At 36.1% G+C, this 17683-nt stretch overlaps 1 protein-coding gene across 1 annotated transcript in view; it reads left to right on the plus strand.

The window, feature by feature from the left end:
• TOGARAM1 (TOG array regulator of axonemal microtubules 1) overlaps positions 1-17683 on the plus strand; it is a gene marked incomplete at both ends in the record, with an annotated part of 77404 nt that overhangs the window by 7039 nt on the left and 52682 nt on the right. The window contains 2 exons of the mRNA XM_079700438.1: positions 9841-9997; positions 12956-13090. Coding sequence (XP_079556564.1) covers positions 9841-9997; positions 12956-13090 — 292 coding nt within the window. The remainder of the gene's footprint in view (positions 1-9840; positions 9998-12955; positions 13091-17683) is intronic.

Raw genomic sequence — 17683 nt, forward strand, 5'->3', positions numbered from 1 at the left:
CACAAACGTCTCCCCCTTTCACTAACTTTACCATGAACGTTTTTTTCTTGAAAATAAATAATTTGTAGTAGGATCTTTATTGGCTGTTTAATATTAGATCATATAAGTCTGTTTAGCAGTTCTCTTACTTTTGAATATTTAGGCTTTTCAATTCTGTTTTTATTTCCACCATTTAGTTGATTATTTTTGTGCCCTGACATATAGACTGATAACCAGATTCCTCTGGTATTCTGGTTATCAGAAACTTTGCATCTCTTTCTGTGCTTTTATGACTTTTAATGGTTTAGTGGAGTCCAGTAATCAGGCATCACTAGCTGGCTGCCGTGTTAGCTATATTTTTCCTAACAGATTTCTCTACAACGTATTAAGAGTTACAGTAACCTAGACTGAAAAGTAAGGAGCATATGTGCTTTATGTGTATGTAGTTACTAGGTCTGTAGCTTTTTCAATGTAGAAGATTTGGTTATTGGAAGGTAATTGGGACATGGACGAAAGTGGTTTTAGACAGACCAAATTTATAAGTTTATGAGATGAATTGATAAGGAAATACAGGCAGTAAGCATTTACTAAACATCTTTTTGATCATCCCCTATGTGTGAAGCCAAGTTCGAGCTTATAGATTACTCTATAAAGCACCGCCTAGCATTTTTTTCCTCTGTTTGTATTTAGCACGTGAGCCATGTCTTCTTTCTTCTCAGCGATGGTAAGCACTGTGCTGATAGGGACTGTTTTTGTTTGTTTGTTTATATAACAGTACTAACATAGTGCTGTGCCTACAATCAGTATCAACAAATATCTGTTAAGTGAGAAAATAGAATCTAAGGGTTTGAGGGTGAAAGAAAAGACCAAGGAAGGTATAGCAGGATGTAGTGGGCTGAGTTATTACTATGTTTTATTTTTAAATAGGAAACACGCAATTTGAAAGAAGCAGAGAAAGAAGCCACCACTGACTTCAACTTGCCTACTCTGTCTTGTACTGTGGTAGATTTTAGATTTGCAAGGAACATATGATTTGATCCCTGTAATCATATTTGAGAATCAAATTTGAGAGAGAAAGGCAAGGAATTAATGTCCCTAAATACTGAGTGAGTCAAGGACACAGGTATATAGAGAGGTTACCTTTGGAATAGAGGCAGAAGTCTTTTCTTCTAGAACTGGAGGAAAAATAAAAGGACGATGACTTAGGATTCAGAAAAATTTTGAGACAGCAAAATTTTTTTTGAAGTCGAAAGGAACACATGAGCTCTGGAATAGTGCTTATCGAATTTTTTTTTTTTTTTTTTTTTTTTTTTTTTGCGGTACGCGGGCCTCTCACTGCTGTGGCCTCCCCCGCTGCGGAGCACAGGCTCCAGACGCGCAGGTTCAGCGGCCATGGCTCACAGGCCCAACCGCTCCGCGGCACGTGGGATCTTCCCGGACCGGGACACGAACCCGTATGCCCTGCATTGGCAGGCGGACTCTCAACCACTGCGCCACCAGGGAAGCTCTGCTTATCGCATTTTAATGTGCATATGAATTACCTCAGTATCTTGTTAAAATACAGATTCTGGTTCAGTTTGGGAGGGGTTCTGAGACTACATGTCTAATAAGCTTCTAGGTGTTGCTGATGCTGCTGATTTGTGATTCACATTTTGAGGGCAGGGCTCTAATATTAGGCTTCCATATTCTGGTACACTAAGAGGCAAGCTAAGAATGGAAAATAGAGGATCGGGGATTTGAAGAATGTGGGAAAGATTTAGAATACTTAATGTGACAAATTTAAATGTAATAGAAAATCCCAAATTATTAAGTTGCACTAATGTATTTGGTGTGAACTTAATCCTAAAAATTGAAATTTTCCTTGGATAGTACATCGTTTCCAGTAAGTAGTCTTTAATTTTCTTTTAAAAATATGATTGGAGGGCTTCCCTGGTGGCGCAGTGGTTAAGAATCCACCTGCCAATGCAGGGGACACAGGTTCAAGCCCTGGTCCGGGAAGATCCCACATGCTGCGGAGAAGCTAAGCCCGTGAGCCACAACTACTGAACCTGTGCTCTAGAGCCCACGAACCACAACTACTGAGCCCATGTGCCACAACTACTGAAGCCCGTATGCCTAGAGCCCATGCTCTGCAGCAAGAGAAGCCACCACAATGAGAAGCCCACGCACCACAACGAAGAGTAGCCCCCGCTCGCTGCAACTAGAGAAAGCCTGTGCATAGCAACGGAAGACCCAATGCAGCCAAAAAAAAAAAAAAAAAAAAAAAAGATTGGAATATCTGAAAGAGAAAAACCCTTAGTTTAAAACATGTCAAAATCATAAACAATCCTGAAAGCATATTTAATATCAGTGTAGATGTTGGATTGTTTCCAATAAATAGTCATTAATTTTCTTTTTAAAATTTTATTGAGATATCTGAAGTATTTAAAAAACTTTTAATTTTTAAAAATTAATTAATTATTTATTTATTTTTGTTTTTGGCCAAGCTGCGTGGTTTGCAGGATCTTAGTTTCCCGACCAGGAATTGAACCTCCAGCCAGGGCAGTGAAAGCGCCAAGTCCTAACCACTGGACCACCAGGGAATTCCCCAAAAAACTTTTCTTTTTAATGCTTGTCAAAATCATGAGTAACCCAAAAGCATATCTATTCTCAGAGTAAACAATCTATTTAAAAACTTAAAAATAATTTAAAAATAAGTTTTTAAAAATAAACCTTAGGGCTTCCCTGGTGGCACAGTGGTTGAGAGTCCGCCTGCCGATTCAGGGGACGCGGGTTCGTGCCCCGGTCTGGGAAGATCCCACATGCCGCGGAGCGGCTGGGCCCATGAGCCATGGCCGCTGAGCCTGCGCGTCCGGAGCCTGTGCTCCACAATGGGAGAGGCCACAACAGTGAGAGGCCCATGTACTGCAAAAAAATAAAAAAATAAAAAAATAAAAATAAAATAAAAATAAACCTTAAAAAGCATATTAAATAAGACTATGTATTATATTGATTTTACGATCTAAAAAAAAGCTGTAACAATTCCCATGATAAATGGATGAAACATACCCATTTCCTTGTATACATATTTTTATTGCCCTGTAACTTTTTAACCTAAGGCAGCATCAGCTATATATATTAAATATAACCTTACCCAAGGACACCAACTTTTGTTTCCTCACAGACAAAAAACTAAAAGTCATGTAACCAAGAACTGTCTTTTTATTCTCTCCATGAGTATATATATATGTATCCTTTTCATAATGATTTAAGTGGCAAAAATAAACATGGATTTGTCATCATCCAAAGTCTTTTATATATCCTTTCACCTGTTTATTTGATGGTTATCCTGTAATGTATAACAGACAAGGGTAAATTTAACATGGGGAACTATATTTAATATCCTGTGGTAAATGATAATGGAAAAGAATATATGTGTAACTGAGTCACTTTGCTATACAGCAGAAATTAACATAACATTGTAAATCAACTATACTTCAATAAAATTTTTTTAAAAGTATTGTGATCAGTGATTTGCATTTTTATCTTAATTAGAAATTAGGTTTTAAAGATTTTTCATTAATTCAGTTTTTTTTTTTTTTTGCGATACGCGGGCCTCTCACTGCTGTGGCCTCTCCCGTTGTGGAGCACAGGCTCCGGACGCGCAGGTTCAGCGGTCATGGCTCACGGGCCCAGCCGCTCCACGGCATGTGGGATCTTCCCAGGCCGGGGCACCAACCCGTGTCCCCTGCATCGGCAGGCGGACTCTCAACCTCTGCGCCACCAGGGAAGCCCCAGTTTTGTATTACTCTAAAATCTTAAAGTTAACTGAGTCTAGAAATTATAATGTAAGCTAATGTATTAAGCATTATAAGATTTATGGCATTATAAGAATTGATCCCTTTTAATAAAGATATTATCTATTATAAAATTTAATTGAACACATGATTTTACAATTTTATATTTTGAAAATGAGTGATGTTAATGTATCCAACCAGTGAAACCAGCAGAGGAAATTTAAGAAATTTAAGTTAATTAGGCGTTTCCTGAGAGGATGAGTTCAAGTTTGCACAAACAATTATATCATACTGATATTATTTTTTTATATATTTATTTATTTATTTATTTTGGCTGCATCACGTCTTAGTTGCGGGACGTGGGATCGTTCATTGGGGTGCACAGGATCTTTCATTTTGGCGCATGGACTTCTCTCTAGTGGCATGGGCTCAGTAGTTGCCCTGTGGCATGTGGGATCTTAGTTCCCTGACCAGGGATCGAGCTGGCATCCCCCGCATTGCAAGACGGATTCTTAATCACTGGACCCCCAGGGAAGCCCCCTAATATTATTTTTACATGGTGATAAAATCTGGGCAAAGACAAAAAGCTGTTTTCAAATGAGTCTGATTTGTCCAAAGAGCCATCTTAAATAGAATTTTTATGTGAATTTTTTCTATACAAGTATATGCAGTGTATTAAAACTTTTAAGTTTAAGAACATTTTTTTTCCTTGTTCTTTAACCGAGTAACCAAGGTCATTAATGAAACCCACAGCTAGTCTGTGTTTTCCCTTGAATGTATAACTTTTGGCAAGACCATTTTTTTCCTTAAAGAGCCAGTACATTTAAAGCATCAGAAATAAAAGAAATCTTAACTTCTCTTTTTGGGTTTTACTTAGTTTAATGTGATATAAGCACTTAACCTAGTAATAATGATTTTTATAAGCCAATTGGAACAAGAGTTTGTTCCAGTTGATATTATCCTGATTGATTAATATTGTCTGTAGTGAGACAACATATACCAATTTGCTCAAAAAATTTCATATTCATAAAATGGAAATTTTTTTTACTTTCTACATAACTTAGAGGATCTAATTATGATAAATCAGTAGAATTTAAGGAAGAAGCAGGTGCCAATCTATTAAGAATATTAAGCAGCTAAAGAAACAAATATAATTAGATTCAGTAGGTTCATCAAGGAAGTATCATTGTTGAGTGTGTTGGTTTTAAATATATTTCCACAAATACTTTGAAATTCTTCACCTGAAGAACTGGAGTCCAGTTCCCCTCTCCCTGAACGTGTCTGGACTTACTGACTCACTTCTAACAAATAAAGTAGAAATGGTGGTGCGTGACTTCATAAACTAGGTCATAAAAAGGCATTTTAGCTTCCACCTTGGTTGCTCTCTTTCTCTGATCACTTGCTCTGGAGGAACTCAGCTGCTATGTTGTGAGCAGCCCTTTGGAGAGGCCCAGATGGCAAGGAACTGAGGCCTCCTACCAGTAGCCACCTGAGTGAACTTCAGTGATCCTTCAGTCTCAGTCAGGCCTTCAGTTGACAGCAGCCTAGCCAACATCTTGATTGCAGCCTCAGAGATATCTAAACCATCCAGTTAATAAGTTGCTTCCAAATGTCTGATCCATAGAAAGAGAGACAATTATGTTTGTTGTTTTAAGCTACTGTATTTTGAGATAAGTCATTACACAGCAATAGATAACTATTAGATTGAGAATTGTGGTTCCCAGGAATTTGGTGAGACATTTTTTTTTTCCAATGTCCTATCCTTTACAATAATGGCATTAACTCTTCTTAGTTTTTAAAAGGCTAAACTTGCTTAAGGTTTGGAAAACTATTAAATATTGTGCTGTTTGGCTTTTGGAAACCATCATTTTTCTAAGTTTTTCTAATTTATAATTAAGTTTCTTTACTGTCCTTTCTTTAGCTTTAGAATTCTAAAATAATGTTAATTTGCAGTTATTTATTTAGCTAAATCGAAGAAAGCTGACCATTGAATGTTAAGGATTTTGTTTTCTTTAGTTTTGGTATAAGAATTTGATTTTTATGGATATTGTCAGGTATTGGGCCCATAATAAGTAAACATGAAAAAAACCTTAATTTTGGGTGGAGGAAGAGGACTCTGGTTATTGGAGTAAAGTAGCTCATATCCATACATTTACAAAACAAGCAAAAACAACATACCAGTAAGGAAACGAGATTCCAGATTCCCTGTCAGCTGCCACCTGACAAGCAGACTGCTATCCAGCAGAAATCACCTGATAGACCATGAAGTCAAAACCCATTTCCACCATTGATGCCATCTGTGTGGAAACTATTGTCCATGTGCCCAGTCAAAATCAGAACCAGAAACAGACTTTATCAAGAATCAGATTCACTGCAAGAGCCCTATTGCTCAGTGAGTTACGTGAGGAAAGGTTCACTGAGGACTCAACGGTCCAAGTCTCAGAAAAGGTACACTTTGAGGCCATGTGTTTGATCCTCAAGTTAGGACCCAGAAGGGCAGTATATTACTGACACCTCCAGAAATAAACATCAAAGAGCAGTCAGAAGCATTTGGTTTGTTATTTTGCAATTTGTTTTCTTACATGAGAGAGAGTCAGCTAATAGGCTAAATCAAGGAAAAACCAGGAGTGAGAAAAGAGAAAAAAATTATTACAGACTAGACATAGTTAAGTCTTGTTTGCACATTTTGTGGGTAAACTGGTTAGCTGATACCTACAAAGAGTTCAGTCTGGGTATTCTGTTCTTCTGTAGGAAGACTAAGGATATCAAAGAAACCATTTTAGTTGTTTTAAAAAAATACTTACTATGCAACAATCTTTCTAAGGTCTGCTAGTCTCCTTCCATCAGCACTGGTACCTTATGCCAGGTATGTACCATTTCCCTCATTGAAATTCCTTACTTATCAATATACAAAAAAAATTTGGAAGCAACCCACATGTTCAATAATAGGAGAATGGCATATCTAGTCAATGGAATATTATGCAGGCTTTAAGCATAGTTTATGTCCTTAGACCTAGCAATTCCATTTTTAGTATTTCTGTAGAACTATATATTTCTCTTTATATATATTATATTTCTGTAGAGCATATAATACACAAGGATATGTGCATAATCATGTTCACTACAAGGTTGTAATAGTAAAAAGTTGTGACAAGGAAAATGTCCATCAGTTGGGAACTGTGAGTCCAACCATAATGTGGAATACTGGGCAACAGTTAAAAAGAGTAAGAAGATTTGTACGGATTAACATGGAAGGATGTCTACAATATGCTGAGTACTAACTATGTGCCAGAGTAGTATATGATCTATTTTTGTTTCTTTTTAAAATTGCTTATTGAAAAATGTATATATGTTGAGAAAGAACTGTTAACAGAGTTTATCCACATGATTCTAGTGAAAAGGGTGCCAAAGAAGAATTTGACTTTTTATCTTTTTTTTTTTTTTTTACTATAAGTAGTTACTACTCTTTGTAATGAAAGTTTGTAGCACTTATGAGAGGTTTTAATAACATGGGAAATATAATGTTTATAATAATTCATTATAATGTTAAGTGCAAAACTGGGGTATAAAACTTGTTATATATGGTATCACAACTCTGTTTTCTTAAAGGTTGCATAGAAAATGATTAGAAAAAACACACAAAGATGTTTCAGAAGGTGACTTTGGAGGTAATTGGAATAAACTTTTTTAATGGCCACCATTAAGGGACAAGTTTGGAGTCCAGGTAAAACCAGAAAGAACTGGTAGAATATGAATGGGTCCAAACCTGGAGGCCGGAGGTTAAGATAAATTTAGTACAAGCTCAATAAAGGCAAGAGTGTAGGTGGTTTCTGAGAGAATTAGCTATTAAAAAGTCTTTTCCTGATAATTTACTACTAACTATACCAAAGTGGAATTAAAACTATTTTTGTAATGGAACTTCCCTGGCAGTCTAGTGGTTAAGACTGTGTTCCCAATGTAGGGGGCACGGGTTCTTTCCCTGGTCAGGGAACTAAAAGCCCACATACAGCCAAAAAAGAAAGAAGAAAACAACAACAACTATTTTTGTGATGTCCTTAACATACCTTGCCAAAAGCTGAACTAAGATGTGTTAGGTCAAAGAAATGTTTTTATGAAAAATATATAAGCAATCAAGTGTAAAGGTTAAGAGATAATAAACAGCAAGATTAAAATAGTAGATAAGACTATGTGAATTTCAAATCATTGTTAATATTAAATGTGAAACTTGCCTTTTATAACAGTTTCATTTACTGTAAGGAATTAAGTGAATTAAATTTTAAAATATTAACTTCAAAGACTTAAAACTCAGTTCCATCTTCCTAAGAGTCATAAGGTGCTCTAAACAGACTGCTTCATATTTTGTAAATTTAGCTCACAACATTTTCAAAATATATGTGTACTTTTCTCTTTTATGCTAACTCATTTCCCTTTCCCTTTATTTTTTTGTTTAGTCCCATCAAAGCTTATCCTGATGAAAATCATTTGACTGCTTTTAAGAGAGACCAAAAGAGACCTCTCATGTTAATAATAATTGGTGTGTCTACAGTCTGCTTTCAAATATTTGCAGATTTTTCTACAGCAAAATGTAATTCCTGACTTCTAGATTCTTGAAAATGCCAGATTCACAAACACATTCTCCACTGCTACCACTGCCCCCATTATCTCCACCCCACCACCGCTACCACTAGCTGTTGTATTCACTGTCATACATATTCATGTTCTGTTCTCTAAGCAGAAATTAATTATGGAGTAATTCTAATGTAAGTATATTCCATACTGGAGAATTATTTCTGGATTACTCATGATTTTAACTGGGTTCGTATACCTTCTTTTAATATATCTAATCAAAAGTTGACTGTAATTGATTTCATTTTTATTCCATTGTGTCCTTTTCATACTGCCTTCTGTATAATCAGTCACAGAAATTATAACATTGGATTTTGAGAAAGTAAAGTCAGGCCTTTTTCAGCTGAGGCATTCATTATTTCTCACTGGTGTTTTGGGATTAATTTTTGAAGGAGTTAACAGGTTTTTCACAAAATTTGATGAGGAATAAGAAGTTACTTGAGGTATATTTGGTAGTTTATAGTCTTAATCTTGTAATGGTCAAGTAGCTAAGAGGTTTTCAAATAGATGTATCTTTAATTTTATTGTATTTCATTGTGATTTGACACTTGACAAAGTTTGTAGAGAAGGATACCTGAGAAGACTTACAGTTCACTGCATGTATAGATTTGATTGTGTCTGTAAGCGCCAAATAAATATATGGACAGTAAGTATAATTTCTTGTGTGTTCACTCAATTTTTAAAATGTTCTATAGCTATGATCAATGTGAAATGATCCAGAGCAATTGAGGCCATTGTTGGTGAAGAATTCTGAACACTTGAATCATGCTTTCACTTAGTTCTTTAACTATGATTAGGTAGAAATTCAAAATTCTATCCTGGCACTTTTGTACCTTAAGGATCAAAGTGGGTATGTGGAAAAGGAATTGGAAACTATAAAGTACTAGACGTATATAAAGTATTATGTACTTGGTTTTGACTGAAAGACCTATCATACAGAAATTTCCTAAGGGAACCGTGACATAGGTTACATTTACATTTGGGCTGCAGAATATGGATAGTAAATTTGTCTCACTAAGAATAGTAAAATGGGATGCTTACAGGTTCAGTGATCTTCAATTAACATTTATTGTCCAATGCTCAAAGATGACATAGTGTGACTGGCCATGCTGCTGAATCAGAAATGTCCTTTTCTCTATTCAAGCTGTCATTTCACTCTTTTTGTCATTTGCTTTCTTTCCTTCCTAGCTGCCAGGTGTGTGCTCTAGGAAGGTAAGGTACAGAAAAGGTTTGGGGTGAGATATAAGAAAGAGGAAAAAAATTAGCATTTCTATCATGGCATGAAAAAATACTGCTAGTGTACCATACTGTATGTGGACATTTATTTGTATCATTGTATATTTGATAAATTTATTTTTTTTCTTTTAATCTGAATTTCATAATTAGGTCTAAATTGTGTCATATTTATTGCCAAGTAGACTTAACCCACATTTGCTAATTTATTATTCTGTTCTTATAGTTTTCAGCCAATGATTTCATTCCATCTCCAAAATTAAAGCCCTCTCAAGGAATGCCAGTCAATGATGGTTTATGTTTTAGCAGAAAAAGAGTGTCAAGAAACTTATTTCAGAAGAGTTGGGAATTTAACTCAGATTATCTTCCTACATGTGCTGCTGGTAAGTGAAAGTTGCAGGTAATGGAAATTTTGAACCAAGTTAAAGATTCCTCTAAACTTCATGGTTCTTTTAAGAGCTCTTAGAACTTACAATCTAGTAGACAGTTCAGATTCAATAAATATTTGTTAAAGATCTGATAAGAATGGACAGTTTGACATAATTGTCTCATAAGACCCTGGGAGTGTTTGTTACTGAAATCCTTTAAGTAGTAATGTAAGGCAATATTTGCTTAATCAACAACCCATATTTACTGAGTATATCCTATGTGCAGGTACTTTTCTAGGTAATAGGGATATAGCAGTCAACAAAAGAGGGAAAACTTTCTGCCTAATAGGTCTTTCATTCTAGTTGGACAAAGCAAACATTAAATAAATGCAAAACAGAGTAGGTTAGATGGTGATAAATGCTATGGAAAAAAAAAGCAGAAAAGAGGAATATAGAGGAGGGGCTACTTTAAATAAAGTGATGAAAGAAGGCCATATTCAGAAGGGAGTATTTGAAGCAAAGCACATAGATATCAAGAGAGAACAGCGAATAGTTCCAGGAAGAGGGAACAGTTAGTGCAGAGTATGGGACACGTTTGAGAAAGATCAAAGAAGCTAGTAAGTCTGGAATGAAACGCGTTAAGGGGAAGAGAAATGGAAAATTAACTTGAAGAGATAATAGGGATTCTTATTTTAAGGCCTAATGGTCTTTCGAATGAACTTTGGCTTTTACTCTGAGTGAGGAATATTTTTGAGGAAAGAAGTAACATCAGTTGCCTTGCTTTCCAGGCTTGTTTTGGATGTTATATTTGAAATAGATTAAAGGAGGCAAGGGAGAAAACAGGGAGTCTGTTGTAATCCAGGCTAGAGTTGATGGAGGCTTTGACCAGTGTAGCAGTAAATGTAGTGAAAAGTGATTGGATTCTGAATATATGTCAAGGGTACAGTTGATATGATTTGCTGATGGGTTGTGTAGGAGTGTGAGAGGGAAGTCAAGAGTGCTCTAAGGTTTTTTGGCCAGAGCAACTGGAAAGATGTTTAATTGCCTAAGTAAGTGTTACAGAAAGTAAATATTATGTAGTTCAGAGAACATGGTCACTATCATGGGCCTTATCAGAGAGAAAAGGCATTAAAGAGGGGATAGTACTTGAACTGCATCTTTTTGGGATATATATGATTTAAGATGTTAGAGGGGGCTTCCCTGGTGGCGCAGTGGTTGAGAGTCCGCCTGCCGGTGCAGGGGACGCGGGTTCGTGCCCCGGTCTGGGAGGATCCCACGTGCCGCGCAGCGGCTGGGCTCGTGAGCCATGGCTGCTGGGCCTGCGCGTCCGGAGCCTGTGCTCCGCAGCGGGAGAGGCCACAACAGTGAGAGGCCCGCACACAGCAAAAAAAAAAAAAAAAAAAAAAAAAAAAGATGTTAGAGGGGAGGTATGAAGAGAGCAAAGGCTCACATTAGGAATGGGCTTGAGATGTTCTGGCAACTGTGTAAAGGCAAGATTCATTTTAGATGGTCAAAGATAAATTGGGATGTGGGGAGCCCTTGTGTGCTAGATTCAAAAATTTGAGCTATAAGGAGCTAATAGAGATTTTTTCTGTTAAGGAAAAAAGAAGCTAGGGTTACAAGGTTGTTTACAAATTGAATAGAAATGAATAATCAGGAAAATATGACTGGATATAAAAAATAAAGAAGGGGAATAAAAATTTCAAGACTTAGTACCCAGGTAATTAGAAAAATGGTAATGTGTTGACAGAACGAAACCAGTTAGGAAGGGAAAATGGAGTATAAGATAAAGATTGAGTTTGTTTTTTATTTAAGATCCAAATGGTATCAGTTATTGAAATTTGTTTGCTATGAGTTCAGACACAATATTTAGAAAACATTGTTACCCTAGGAGAATTTATAGACCTTTATGCAGTAAAATTCCATAATATTTTCATACAAAAATTAAGTGTTATAATGATTGTGTAGTTGAATGTTTATTTAATAGACAAAAAGAAATGCAAGAATATATCCAGTTATGCTTGTACCATTACTTGGGATTTTTATAAGGCTCATGCATTTTTGTACCATCTGGAAGTTCTTACCTAATTTTACAGATTTTAAATAACTGAGACAACATGTAGTTTAATGATAGATTGAATGATATGAATTACAAGTACTATAGGGATTCAAGAAAGGAAAAGATCATAGGTATGGAAGTGGTTTACAACAACTCCAGGAAAGAGGTTGGACTTGAGCTGAATTTTAAAGAAGGGAAGTGTTTGTGATTGGCAGTGAGGCAAGATTTCAGGAGAAAGTATAACTGAAGCATGGAGGTAAGAATTACCTTAGAAGATGTCCAGTACATGAAGGATAAAGGGGCTTGAAATCATAGAGAAAGAATTATAAAAATCAGAATTTTAGAAATATATACAAAGGGTTTTATAGATGAATAAACTAAATACCAAAGAGGTCAATATCACCTTCTTTTCTTCAGACTTATTCCCCTGCCCAGGAATAACCTTAACCAGCCACAGGAAGGGGAAAGGGATCTGGGAAATATGCCTGGATAAGCTTGGAAACTGTGCAGATGCTGTGTTACATGTTAGGAAAGAAAGAAGAGTCCTGCAGTAGACCTTTTTGGGTAGAGTGTAAATGTACTTACAAATACTGGGAAGAAGGAAAGCCAGGTCTAGAGAAACCTTCCATGGTGAGAGAAGGGAGCATGTAGGAAGAAACTGCCTTTGTACATATTTTTCAATATATTTTTCTTTTCTCTGTACTTTACCAGTCTGTCTTCTGTCCTTTAACCCCTGTCACTAATCAGATCTGCCAATAGCAAAAGCTTTATCCCTTTCTTGCCTTCCTGGCTCACTGTATATATACTCCTGTATTTATTCCCACACAAATGACACCAACATTTGTGAAATTAGATGTGTTCATGAAATAAAGTTAACTTTTGACTTTATGTTTTTCTCCTCCTTCCTTCCAAAGGCACCACTGGGACTCATCAGACAGATCTTTCTGGGAATCGTGGACAACTTGGATTTTCACGGATATGTGGTAAAACTGGCAGTGTGGATTCTGACTTACAGTACCTGGGGACAACTAACAGTCATCAAGATAAAGGTTTAAATTACAACTTTATTTGGATACAGATGGTTTATAATTATTATGTGGGGTTTCCAAATCTACTTTATGTGTTATTTTGGGTAATTATACTCATTACAGAAAAGAAAAGGATGTTGTATTTAAAAAAAAAATTTTAATCAAATTTTTTATAACTGTTATCCTAAAATGTTAGATTTAGTAATCTTGATATATATATATATATATATATATATATATATATATATATATGACTAATTAAAATTAGAGAGCTTAGAAATTCATGGTACAGATGAGCATTTTAATACCAAGTAATTGGAAATAAAATTATCCATTAAGGATTACTGTGTTAGCAGAAGACAGTTATTTTCCATAACAGTTTTAAATTTTAAACAATTTATTATGTCTCCTGTTAGGAACCATAACTTCCTGACTAGCTATCATTTCAGATATCTTACATATTTATAAGATATAGAACAAAAGGGAGGGTTTGAGGCTGGCTGTCAGTCATATGAATTTTGGATATGAAGATGTTTCTTCAATTTCTATGCTAATTAATAGCTATATCAATTATTATTTAGTAGAATCAAATCAAATATTTCTAGAGATATTTTGATTTTGTTGTATATCCTTTACTAAAATTTTTTGAGTGATAGGGTTGTACTTCTGTCTTTATTTGTTGATGAAAAAATAATGCTCATTAGAAATTAGTGAAGATTTAGTTAATAGTATAGCACTTACACTTTAGCCATCCTTTCCTCCACCCACTCCAAAGGGCCACATGACTCCATAAAGTTTTTCTTTATGGTGTTATTCCCAATAAAATAGTTTATCTTTCTTAATGATATAGGTTTTTTTCCCAAATCGGGATGAGATACCTTTGTGACTGGTGATTAGTAGAAACAGAGAGGCTTCTCTGTGTTGCTTAGCCTCTTTCTGTTTTGGATATCCCTGAATGATTACATTACTTTTGTAGACTACCTCCACTCTCAGTGTTTAATCAGATCTTCATAGTAGCTCTGGTTTTTATAACCTCTCAGAATACTTGTTAGAGCAGCTACTAAAGGAATATCATGTTTTTCTAAGGTCAAGGTTTAACTTACTAGTAGGTTGTGTATGTAAATTTGTGACCACTTAAGTCTCCAATAAGATTTAGGTAGAAGTAGAGGTCCTAAGCATGTCAGATATGAATTAAAAGTAAATGATACATGATATACATAGTCATTTAAGTCTTCAGAAAAATGTTTTATTTGTTATATACATAAGCTAGGTCTGTTGTCTTAGAAAGTCTTCAAAAAATTTTAAGGAAAATTTGAGGGAACCTCTAAAAGATTACAAATAGACTTTTTAAATTGAAGTATAGTTGATTTATTAGGTTGGCCAAAAAAGTTCATTTGGTTTTAAGTAAAAATAAAAGACACATTTTTCATTTTCACCAAGAACTTTATTGAACAGCATATTCATTAACCAAACAAACTTTTTGTCCAACCCAATACAATATTATGTAAGAAACAGGTGTACAATATAGTGGTTCACAAATTTTAAAGGTTATATTCCATTTATAGCTATAAAATATTGGCTATATTCCTTGCATTGTACAATATATCCTTGTAGCTTATTTTATACATAATAGTTTGTATCTCTTAACCCCCTACGCTTATATTGCCCCTCCCCTCCCGTCCCTCTCCCCACTGGTGACCATTAGTTTGTTCTCTATATCTGTGAGTCTGCTTCTTTATTGTTACCTTCACTAGTTTGTTGTATTTTTCTTTTTTCTTTTCTTTTTTTTTTTTTTGGTGGTACGCGGGCCTCTCACTGTTGTGGCCTCTCCCGTTGTGGAGCACAGGCTCCGGATGCGCAGGCTCAGCGGCCATGGCTCACGGGCCCAGCCGCTCTGCGGCATGTGGGATCTCCCTGGACCAAGGTACGAACCCGTGTCCCCTGCATCGGCAGGCGGACTCTCAACCACTGCGCCACCAGGGAAGCCCTAGTTTGTTGTAGTTTTTAGATTCAAATGTCTGTAAGTGATACCACACAGTATTTATCTTTCTCTGTCTGACTTATTTCACTTAGCATAATAGCCTCCAAGTCCATCCATGTTGCTACAAATGGCAAAATTTTATTCTGTTTTGTGGTTGAGTAGTATTCCATTGTAGATATATACCACATCTTCTTTATCCATTCATCTGTTGTTGGACACTTCAGTTGCTTCCATATCTCGGCTATTGTAGATAATGTTGCTGTGAACATTGGGGTGCATGTATCTTTTCAAATTAGAGTTTTTGGTTTTTTTTCAGATATATACCCAGGAGTGGAATTGTTGGGTCATATTGTAGTTCTATTTGTAATTTTTTGAGAAACTTCTATACTGTTTTCCACAGTGGCTGCACCAATTTACATTCCTACCAACACTGTCTGAGGGTTCCCCTTTCTCCACATCCTTGCCAACATTTGTTATTTGTGTTCTTTTTGATGATAGCCATTCTGACAGGTGTGAGGTGATATCTATCGCCTTGTGGTTTTGATTTGCATTTCCTTTCCCTGATGATTAGCAATGTTGAACATTTTTTCATGTGCCTGTTGGCCATCTGCATTTCCTTTTTGGAAGAATGTCTATTCAGTTTTTCTGCCTATTTTTTAATTGGGTTGTTTGTTTTTTTGGTGTTGAGTTATATGAGCTGTTTATACGCTTGGATATTAATCCTTTATCAGTCATACCATTTGCAAATATTTGTTCCCATTTAGTAGGTCGTCTTTTCACTTGTTGATGGTTTCCTTTGCTGTATAAAAGCTTTTAAGTTTAATTGGGTCTCATTTGTTTATTTTTGCTTTTATTTCCTTTACTTTAGGAGTTGGATCCAAAAAAATACTGCTGCGATTTGTGTCAAAGAGTGTTCTGCCTATATTTTCCTCTAGGAGTTTTATAGTATCCGGTCTTACATTTAGGTCTTTCATCCGTTTTGAGTCTATGTTTTGTATATGATGTTAGAGAAATGTTCTAATTTCATTCTTTTGCATGTAACTGTCCAGTTTTCCTAGCACTGCTTATTTGAAGAGATTGTCTTTTCTCCATTGTTTATTCTTGCCTCCTTTATCATGGATTAATTGACCATAAATGCATGAATTTATTGCTGGGCTCTTTATCTTGTTCCATTGATCTGTGTGTATGTTTTTGTGCCAGTACCATACTGTTTTGATGACTATAGCTTTGTAATATAGTCTGAAATCAGGGAGTGTAATTCCTCCAGCTCTGTTCTCTCTCAAAATTGTTTTGGTTATTCGGGATCTTTTGTGCTTCCATACAAATTAAAAAAAATTTTTGTTCTAGTTCCATGAAAAATACCATTGGTATGTTGATAGGCATTGCCCTGAATCTGTAGATTGCCTTGGGTAGTATGGTCATTTTAACAATGTTGATTCTTTCAATCCAAGAACACAGTATATCTTTCCATCTGTTTGTGCCATCTTCAATTTCTTTCATCAGTGTCTTATCATTTTCCAAGTATTGGTCTTTTACCTCCTTAGGTAGGTTTATTCCTAGGTATTTTATTCTTTTTGATGCAATGGTAAATGGGATTGTTTCCTTAATTTCTCTTTCTTTTTTTAAAATTTATTTATTCATTTATTCATTTTTGGCTGCATTGAGTCTCCATTGCTGTGCACAGGCCTTTTCTAGTTGCGGCTAGTGGGGGCTACTCTTCATTGCAGTGTGTGGGCTTCTCGTTGTGGTGGCCTCTCTTGTTGTGGAGCATGGGCCCCAGGCACGTGGGCTTCAGTAGTTGTGGCACGCGGGCTCAGTAGTTGTGGCTTGCGGGCTCTAGAGCACAGGCTCAGTAGTTGCGGCACGTGGGCTTAGCTGCTCCGCGGCATGTGGGATCTTCCTGGAACAGGGCTCGAACCTGTGTCCCCTGCATTGCTAGGCGGACTCCTACCCACTGCACCACCAGGGAAGCCCCTTAATTTCTCTTTCTGATAGTTTTTTCATGTTTGTTTTTTGGCTGTGCCACACGGCTCGTGGGATCTTACTTCCCCTACCAGGAATTGAACCCAGGCCCTTGGCGGTGAAAGCGTAGACTCCTAACCACTGGAGCACCAGGGAATTCCCTGATAGTTTGTTGTTATTGTATAGAAATGCAACAGATTTCTGTATATTTTGTATCTTGCATCTTTACTGAATTCATTGATGAGCACTAGTAGTATTCTGGTAGTGTCTCTAGGATTTTCTGTGTATAGTATCATGTCATGTGCAAACAGTGACAGTTTTACTTCTTCCTTTCCAATTTGGATTCTTATTATTTCTTCTTCTTTTCTGATTGCTGTGGCTAGGACTTTGAAAACTATGTTGAATAAACGTGGCAAGAGTGGGCATCTGTGTCTTGTTCCTGATCTTAGGAAATGCTTTCAGCTTTTCACCACTGAGTATGTTAGCTGTGGGTTTGTCATATGTGGCCTTCAGTAGCTTGAGGTATGTTTCCTCTATGCCCACTTTCTGGAGAGGTTTTATCATAAGTGGATGTTGAATTTTATCAAGAGCTGTTTCTGCATCTCTTGCTATGATCATAAGGTTTTTATTCTTCAGTTTGTTAATGTGGCATGTCACATTGATTGATTTGC

The sequence above is a fragment of the Hyperoodon ampullatus genome, assembly GCF_949752795.1.
Source record: "Hyperoodon ampullatus genome assembly, chromosome: 3".
Lineage (NCBI taxonomy): Eukaryota > Metazoa > Chordata > Mammalia > Artiodactyla > Ziphiidae > Hyperoodon > Hyperoodon ampullatus.